The sequence below is a fragment of the Tupaia chinensis genome, unplaced genomic scaffold (assembly GCF_000334495.1).
Source record: "Tupaia chinensis unplaced genomic scaffold, TupChi_1.0 Scaffold000360_1, whole genome shotgun sequence".
NCBI classification, from domain to species: domain Eukaryota; kingdom Metazoa; phylum Chordata; class Mammalia; order Scandentia; family Tupaiidae; genus Tupaia; species Tupaia belangeri.
Genome location: NW_006159856.1, coordinates 993,009 through 1,002,194, shown reverse-complemented (window position 1 = coordinate 1,002,194; position 9,186 = coordinate 993,009). Strand labels below are relative to the sequence as shown.

Here is a 9,186-nt window from a genome sequence, read left to right as displayed (position 1 = left end):
AAGCTGAGGACAGCTGCAGAGGCTCAGGGCTCAGGCCTGTTGGTGCCAGGGTGGAGTGAGCAGCAGAAAGAAGTGGGCCTTGGGCTCTCTTCTTTGGGTTTTGCTATTTTGCTTCAGTCAGCTGGTGCACAGGTCTGTATTGGTTATATGAGCAACCTCGCCTCTTTTCAAGACTTACTCAAGAGCCACAAGTCCACACAGAAAGTCACCTGTTAGAAGAGAAGCCCCCCCCCATACTCAGCACACCCACTAATGTCCTCCATCCCTCAGAATCCCAAAGCAATGTAAACCTCCTCAAGTCATTGGGAGTGGGATTGTGAGACCCACACAGAGATGGTGTGTTAGTCCAGGGATGAAGCTCTTGGCGATCATGTTCATGTCTGAAGCCCCCTTGTCTCTGTGGAGACCGGTGAACCAGCATCACCATTGGATATGGGGCATCCAGCAGTGTGAGATGGACCCCACACTGTCCTGGTCTCACACATAAGCCTTTCCAAAGGGCTCCTTGGGCACGGTTCAGACATCAGGAAGTAGATGGGAATTGGTGTGTAGTTGTGATACACTGTGGCATGTTTTTGTTCTTGTTAGTATTTGGTGCCGAACAGTCAGAAACGAGTCCTGACTTTTCATTGCTATTTTCCATTTTTCCTTCCTCAAGGAATGTTCCATTTGGCTGCTGTACTCCAGTCCACCCTGTGTCCCTTTCCTTTAGAGATGATCACCTCTGCTGTCGGACTTCATGGTCTGAGCACTTGCACAGGATGGCACGAGTGCCATGGACCCCTGCCTCTGTGGGTTTGGTTGTCACGGGACCCCAATACCTCCCTGTGCGCTCCTGGCACTCCTCACGCTCTCTTGGCGATGACTCCGTGGTAGAGAAATCCCTCAAGTCCTTGAAGGACAAGAATAAGAAACTGGAGGAAGGTGGCCCTGTGTACAGCCCTGCAGCAGAGGTGGTGGTGAAGAAGTCTCTTGGGCAGAAGGTACTGGATGAGCTGAAGCATTACTACCACGGCTTCCGCCTGCTCTGGATTGACACCAAGATCGCTGCGCGCATGCTCTGGCGCATCCTCAACGGCCACACTCTTACCCGCCGAGAGCGCAGGCAGGTAATGGGGATGCACCGTTACCTTTGTCACACCTTGTAGATTGTTTTCAACATATTTTTAAGACTTGCTTTCTGCTTCTTTTGGTAAGAAAAAAAAAATCAGTGAAACTTATAAAAAATTGAACCCTTAACACCACCTGAGTTGTAGCACTGACTGCTGATGTGTTGATGTCTCTTCTGTCTTTGTTTTTTAATACGCACGTTTGTTTTCTCTTGGTGCTGTGATGTTACTCCCTGGCTTCTGGCTTTTTTCCTGTTCAGATACATGGCTGTTTGTCTTACAGTCAAACAGGGCAGCCAGGCACTCAGGCCAGAAGCCTGAGATACCTCAACAATTCACTTTCTCCTATAGCTTATAGCCAGCCTTCAAGCTCTTGCCAGTCTGCCGTAAAACACATTTAGCTCTGGGACCAGTAGGTGGCATGGTGGTTAAGGTACTGGAATTCCTGCATGGCTGACTGCAGTTCAAGTCCCGGACCTGGGGGCTTGCTTTCCTATTTTTTTTTTAAGAATTATTTAGTTTATTCTATTTGTTATTATTATTATTTTTTAATTTGACCAGAGAGAGAGAGAAAGCAAGAAAGTAAGCCTTCATCCAGGACTCAAACCATTGTTGACCATGTCGGAATCTGGTGCCTTTAACCACCATGCCACCTGCCGGCCCCATTGGGGGCCTGCTTTCTCTTTCTCTCAATGTCCTCCATCCCTCAGAATCCCAAAGCAATGTAAACCTCCTCAAGTCATTGGGAGTGGGATTGTGAGACCCACACAGAGATGGTGTGTTAGTCCAGGGATGAAGCTCTTGGCGATCATGTTCATGTCTGAAGCCCCCTTGTCTCTGTGGAGACCGGTGAACCAGCATCACCATTGGATATGGGGCATCCAGCAGTGTGAGATGGACCCCACACTGTCCTGGTCTCACACATAAGCCTTTCCAAAGGGCTCCTTGGGCACGGTTCAGACATCAGGAAGTAGATGGGAATTGGTGTGTAGTTGTGATACACTGTGGCATGTTTTTGTTCTTGTTAGTATTTGGTGCCGAACAGTCAGAAACGAGTCCTGACTTTTCATTGCTATTTTCCATTTTTCCTTCCTCAAGGAATGTTCCATTTGGCTGCTGTACTCCAGTCCACCCTGTGTCCCTTTCCTTTAGAGATGATCACCTCTGCTGTCGGACTTCATGGTCTGAGCACTTGCACAGGATGGCACGAGTGCCATGGACCCCTGCCTCTGTGGGTTTGGTTGTCACGGGACCCCAATACCTCCCTGTGCGCTCCTGGCACTCCTCACGCTCTCTTGGCGATGACTCCGTGGTAGAGAAGTCCCTCAAGTCCTTGAAGGACAAGAATAAGAAACTGGAGGAAGGTGGCCCTGTGTACAGCCCTGCAGCAGAGGTGGTGGTGAAGAAGTCTCTTGGGCAGAAGGTACTGGATGAGCTGAAGCATTACTACCACGGCTTCCGCCTGCTCTGGATTGACACCAAGATCGCTGCGCGCATGCTCTGGCGCATCCTCAACGGCCACACTCTTACCCGCCGAGAGCGCAGGCAGGTAATGGGGATGCACCGTTACCTTTGTCACACCTTGTAGATTGTTTTCAACATATTTTTAAGACTTGCTTTCTGCTTCTTTTGGTAAGAAAAAAAAAATCAGTGAAACTTATAAAAAATTGAACCCTTAACACCACCTGAGTTGTAGCACTGACTGCTGATGTGTTGATGTCTCTTCTGTCTTTGTTTTTTAATACGCACGTTTGTTTTCTCTTGGTGCTGTGATGTTACTCCCTGGCTTCTGGCTTTTTTCCTGTTCAGATACATGGCTGTTTGTCTTACAGTCAAACAGGGCAGCCAGGCACTCAGGCCAGAAGCCTGAGATACCTCAACAATTCACTTTCTCCTATAGCTTATAGCCAGCCTTCAAGCTCTTGCCAGTCTGCCGTAAAACACATTTAGCTCTGGGACCAGTAGGTGGCATGGTGGTTAAGGTACTGGAATTCCTGCATGGCTGACTGCAGTTCAAGTCCCGGACCTGGGGGCTTGCTTTCCTATTTTTTTTTTAAGAATTATTTAGTTTATTCTATTTGTTATTATTATTATTTTTTAATTTGACCAGAGAGAGAGAGAAAGCAAGAAAGTAAGCCTTCATCCAGGACTCAAACCATTGTTGACCATGTCGGAATCTGGTGCCTTTAACCACCATGCCACCTGCCGGCCCCATTGGGGGCTTGCTTTCTCTCTCTCTCTGTCTGTCTCTCTGGCAAAACTCATGTAAATCAATCAATAAATAAAATAATTCTTTTTTTTTTCTTGAGAGATTTTTGCTGTAGGGCGTGTGCGCTCACCAGAAAGACAGAGAGAGAGAGACAGAAAGCAAGAAATCACCCCCCCGAAGGGGGATGGCCATGCCACAATCCCTTCTCCATTCTCCTCTCAGGATCTTGGGCATGCATGCACACGAGCCAGGCATGAGTTTAAGCCACCGGGTCCGGGACTCGAACCACTGTCAACTACGTGGGAGTCCAGCAACAGCCATTATGCCAACTGTTGGTCCTAGGAAGAATCCTTTTAAAACAAACATAATTTTGTACTTAACACCCTTGAGAGGCTGCCCTCTTCCTGAGAGAGCCAGAGCCTTCCCATGTTCAACAGCTCATCCCCTGGCTCTTAGCTTCCTCTTAGCTTTCTGTGCCAGCCCTGCTCCTCTTTAACCAATCTCAGGCAGGCCTTGGAACCCTTGTGCTGGGTAATCTCCCTCTGTCACCTCCTTGTCAGGCCTTTCGCATGCAAGTACTAGGCCACCACCGGAAAGGCAGGGGGCTGAGGGCTTTGTGCTGGTACCATGTGACTGCTGACTGGGGCACCTGTGGGTTTATCTGTTCATTCTAGCCCAGCTGGTTACCTGCAGTGGGAATTGAACTTGAATAAATAGAAGATAGTTGGACCAGCCCCATAGCCTAGTGGTTAAGGAAAACTGAATCACACAGGGTCAACAGAGGTTCAAGTCTCAGTCTTGGTGGCTTGAACCATGTGCTGAGTATATGTGAATGCGTGCCCCAAATCCTGACAGGATGAGGAGATGGAAGAGAAATTATTGTGGCTTGACCACACCCTGTTGGGGGGTGCTTTCTCACTCCCCCTCTTCCTCTCTTTTTCTCTTTGGTGAACACATACATCGTCTGGCAATTTTAAAAAAGATAATTTATGTCCTTAACAGACAGGCACTTATAACCAGTAACTGAGCCAGCAGGTGTGGAGGTTAAGGAGACTGGATCCCACATGGCCGACTACATGGTTTGATTCCCAACCTGGTGGCTTGAAAAACACCCCAGCCAACCCCGGGCAAGTGTGCATACATTCTCAAAATCCTGAGAGGAGAATAGAAGGGATTACAGCATGGCCATTCACCTGGGGGCTGATTTCTCACTTCTCTCTGTCTCTTTCTGTGTGTCTCTCGCCAGCACACAAACCCTATAGCAAAACCATGAAGGTCAGTATGGAATAGAGGCATTGGGAAAGTCATTCTGTGCTCTGATGTGGGTCCTGTAGCCCTGTTAGTAGTCAGTGGAAGAAGAGGTATTTTTGGGACCCCAGGATATGTGAGACCATGATGAAGTACGAAGTACTTGAAAACAACAATGCCAAGACAGTAACAGATAGGGTCAACGCTGATTCCCTGAAAACCTCTTCAGATGGTAGGTAGGGAATGGGGTGAGAGGACGTACTGCTCTGTAACTGTCAGAGTCGAAACGGGCTTGATGCTACCCATGCTGGGGAGAAGGGCTGTTGAGAAGAGGGACATTTGCATGGTCTGAGATGTCTCCCAGAAGTTGCTCACTTGTAAGTGGAGACATGAAAACTCTGCAGAATACCTGGACTAGGTGATCTCAGCACCACCAAGGGGAAGGTGGGTGCCATGGCACCCAAGAAGGAGATGGCATATGACGTTTTCCAGTGAGAAATATATCACCTGTGTCTAATCACGGAGAGACATCAGACAGGCCGCAAATGAGGCCTGTCACCTAGAAATGATGTCACTCTTTTAAGGTGTCAAATTAATTATTTGTAATGGAAATGCAGATGCTAATGTGAATAAGAGAATGTTCTGGTTCCTGTGGGCTTAGAAAGTTTTATAAGTAAGTAGTACTATAAAAGGAGCAGCCCTAGGCCCAGCCACAGTGGCACAGTTGTAGCCAGTTCTCCGCCATGCTGGAAGCCATGTGGAAGATCTGGGTTCTGCTCTCAGATTGACCTGTACATGGCAGGCCTGCGTGTGCATTCATGATTCAGGCTGGCTGGGAGAGGGGGCCGGATTGCAGTATGACTCTACTGAGGTGCTTGTCTGTATCTCTCTCTTATTCTCATGAAAGAAAGAAAAAAACTGAAAAAAAAAGGAGCAGTACTATAAGGAAATTGTTGTGAGAAGCAATACTATAAAAAGTGGTACCGTAAGGAGTGTTATTATTTTATATTAATTTGCCATATAGTGCATTCAGTTGCCAGAGAGAGGGACAAAGTGAAAGGGAAAGTGAAAACATACTCCTCATTGGGCATAATCATGCCAAAATCCCTTCTCCTTCATTTTCCCTGCTTTTGGGATTTAGGGCACACATGCACAGTGGCCCAGCATGTTTCTCAGGCTGCTGGGTCTGGGACTTGAACTGTGCAGGCCGTATGTGGGATCTGGTTGGCTTAGCCACCAGGCCGGAGTAGTATTATAGAAGCAGTGCTATGAGGAACACTGGTACTGCTGTATGAAAGGAATAGTACTCTGAGGAGTAGTCCTATGGGAACAGCACCATAAGGAGCGGCACTAAAGACGCAGTGCCGTGGGGGCGGCAGTACAGTAAAAGGAGCAGCGCTGTGAGCAGCTGTACTTTCAGTGGAGCAGTGCAGTGGAAGGAGCAGTACTGCACGAAGGATACTACTGTAAGCACTACTGAAGAGGAAGTTGAGCTTTCTGGGAACCTAGCTGGTGATTGTTCATCTTTTGCAAGAATTTTCAATATTTCAAATTTGTGATTTTTAAAGTTTTTACTATTATTATTTTTAGTTTTGCTCTAGGACATGTTGCACTTGCCAGAGACAGAGAGCGAGAGAGAGGGAAAAAGCGAGACCCTCCCCGCATCGCCCACAATGGAGGATGGCCATACTGCAGTCCCTTCTTCTCCAATCTCCTCTGCATTTGGGGCATGCATGCACACGCCCGGAGTGATTTTCAGACTACCAGGTCCAGGACTCCAACTGCACAGTTGGCCATGTGGGATCCAGCATCTTAACCTCTTCACCACCTTCTGGTCCCTAAATTGTGTCCTTCTTTAGTGGCATCAAGCACAGTTTGTTTATAGCAGTTAAACTTGGTGTTTTACCCTAGTATTGCTTTATAGTGTGTAGTTTTAGCTCTAACCAGCTAAGGACACACAGCGGACGGGCACAGCACGCTATCTTTTCCTCAGTCTTTGGGGGGGGAGGGTATTGTGCCTCAGCCTCCCTGGTGCCCCTCACCACTCCCATAGCTACTCGTCCTCACCCCTTTGCTATTGCCATTGGTGTCTAGCCATGGGCACTGGCAAATAGTGCTGAAAACAGCCAGCAGCCATGGTGTTAGCACTCCACTGTACATTTCAGAAGGCCATCAGCACGTGCTTTGAGGGAAAATGGGTTTCAGGATTGGCTGCTAAGTGATTTTGGAACTTGGGCTATTTGGTATTCCTGTGAGCCACTGCCTATGTAAGCAGTAGTGAGAGAAAAGCTTGAACGCTTCCTGCTCCAGCCCTCTCAGCACCCTAACGGACTGCCACTTCTTCACAGTTTCTCCGGATCTGCGCCGACCTCTTTCGCCTGGTCCCCTTCCTTGTCTTTGTGGTGGTTCCTTTCATGGAGTTCCTGCTGCCTGTGGCCGTGAAGCTCTTCCCCAACATGTTGCCATCCACATTTGAGACCCAGTCCATTAAGGTGAGGGTGGTGTGGCAGGGTGTCCTTCCCGAAGGAGCCCAAAGTTAGTTACACTAGGTGTTAGTGACTGGTGTTTTAGGTGTTAGGGTTTTTAAAAATTATTTAATTATTATTAGTATTATTATTTTAATTTAACTAGAAAGAGACAGAGAGAGAGAGGAAGGGAAAGTTAGGAAGCAAGCTGCCAGGTCCAGGACTTGAACTATGGTCAGCCATGTGGGAGTTCAGCACTCATGTCACCTGCTGGCCCAGTGTTAGGTATTTTTGAAGATTTACAGTGACTGCATAATTCAGTCTCTCAACTGTGCTCTAATTATGAATTGGATTTTTTTCTCTTTAAATGTGTTTTAAAACATGTTTTCTTAGACCAGAATCTTTCATGCCACAGTTGAGACATATTCATGGACTCTGAGATTCATCTGGCACAGGGTTGGCCAACTGGAGCCCATAAGCCACATCTAGCCCAACAGCCCTGTCTGTTGTGGTTGCTAAAGTTTCACAGTGACCTTCCCTGCGTGTATCGTGTCTTGGGCCTTTTTTTGTGAGCCACTAGCAGTGTTAGGCAGTTGTTTCAAACCACACAGTCCACGAAACCCAGCTTTACCTATAGGCCCTTTTTGGAAAAAGTATGCTGACACCACCTCTAGGGGATCACACAGATTTTCTTTTACAGAGGTTTTTGCTATGGGGTACATGTGCTCGCCAGACAGACAGAGAGAGACAGAAAGTGAGAAATCACCCCCCCAGGGGGGATGGGCACGCACGCACACGCGCCCAGCGTGAGTTTAAGCCACCGGGTCCGGGACTCGAACCATGGCCGATTACATGAGAGTCCAGCGACATAGCCATTATGCTAACTGCTGGTCCCCAGATGTTCTTTAAAACCATAAAATAGAAGAGTTTCCAGATGTTTTGCATTCAGTGAAATCAGTGTCTTTCTGTAAAATGTGTTTTTTCCAGTGTGTGAGACAGAGGGTAGGGCATGTGTTGGATTCAGGTCTGGGATGCTTTTTTTTGCTGGGGTCAGTCATGAAGCCTGAGCCTGTGATGCTGAGCTGCACCCTCTAGTGAAGTAGTGGGGACAGGGTGGGTGAAAGGAGAGAGCGAGAGGCCTGGGGAGTACGGCGCCTCTCTCTTTGCCTTGACAGGAGGAAAGACTGAAAAAAGAGCTACGGGTGAAGCTGGAGCTGGCCAAGTTCCTCCAGGACACCATCGAGGAGATGGCCTTAAAGAACAAGGCAGCCAAGGGCAGCGCCACCAAAGACTTCTCCTTGTTTTTCCAAAAGGTACAGTGTTTCTTCTGAGCCCCTGAGGCCTTAGCCTGTTGGTCCAAGTTTGGTTAGACCCGTGGAGCACCATTGTGTCTTGTCACCCTTTGCTTTTCTTTCTTTCTTCTTTTTGCTGTGCTCAGCAGAAAGCAGCGTTCCCCGGGAGACTTAGCTGGTCCTGTAGGGAGTTTAACTCAGAACTTGGCCGGGTGGTGGTGGACTCTGTTACGTGCCTGGCTGCACACGCTCTCAGTGTGATGGAACCTGCTGCTGCTGAGACCTGCAGCTTGTTGACATTCATGATTAGTGTTGGTATATCATGACCCTGTCACAGTTCAAGGGAGACAGAATTTGATAAGGGACCTCAGATCTCAAAGTTGCGATGTGTTAGATGGTCAGTCTGGGCTCCTCTGCTGGAATCTACCACCTGGATGGGGTCACTCAGGAAGGTCCCAAGAGGACTGGTCAGAAGGTTGACTTTGGTGGCAGCAGGGACCAGGGAGGAGGGGACAAACCTTGAGGCATTTCCGTGGCCGTATGTCCAGGAGAATGGGGGACTGGGAAGAGGGCACTGCTATTGATGGGGCTCTCTGAGGATAAGAGGATGAAGAACCCAGGGTTGTTGTGCTTGGAGAACTTGTGCTATTTTCTGGAGTCAGAAGAATAAATCTGAAGTTCCAGGACCACTTAAACCAGAGGTTAGCAGACTTCTGTCCACTTATGTACATGCTGTCTGTGGTACTTTTGTGCTACGTTGCAAGAGTGGTTTCTATGGTCACAAAGCAAAAAATATTTGCTATCTGTCCTTTACTAGGAAAGTTTTCTGAATCTCTCTTTAAGAATAGAGAGACAGGAGGAGG

At 48.0% G+C, this 9,186-nt stretch overlaps 1 protein-coding gene across 2 annotated transcripts in view; it reads left to right on the top strand.

Annotated features, from left to right (window-relative positions):
- The first annotated feature begins 2,189 nt into the window (after positions 1 to 2,189).
- LETM1 (leucine zipper and EF-hand containing transmembrane protein 1) overlaps positions 2,190 to 9,186 on the top strand; it is a 35,949-nt gene continuing 28,952 nt past the window's right edge. For both annotated transcript variants that reach the window (XM_006152897.3, XM_006152896.3), the window contains exons 1-3: positions 2,190 to 2,658; positions 6,915 to 7,058; positions 8,207 to 8,344. In XM_006152897.3, the coding sequence (XP_006152959.1) occupies positions 2,311 to 2,658; positions 6,915 to 7,058; positions 8,207 to 8,344 (630 nt within the window). In that variant the 5' untranslated portion in view covers positions 2,190 to 2,310. The remainder of the gene's footprint in view (positions 2,659 to 6,914; positions 7,059 to 8,206; positions 8,345 to 9,186) is intronic.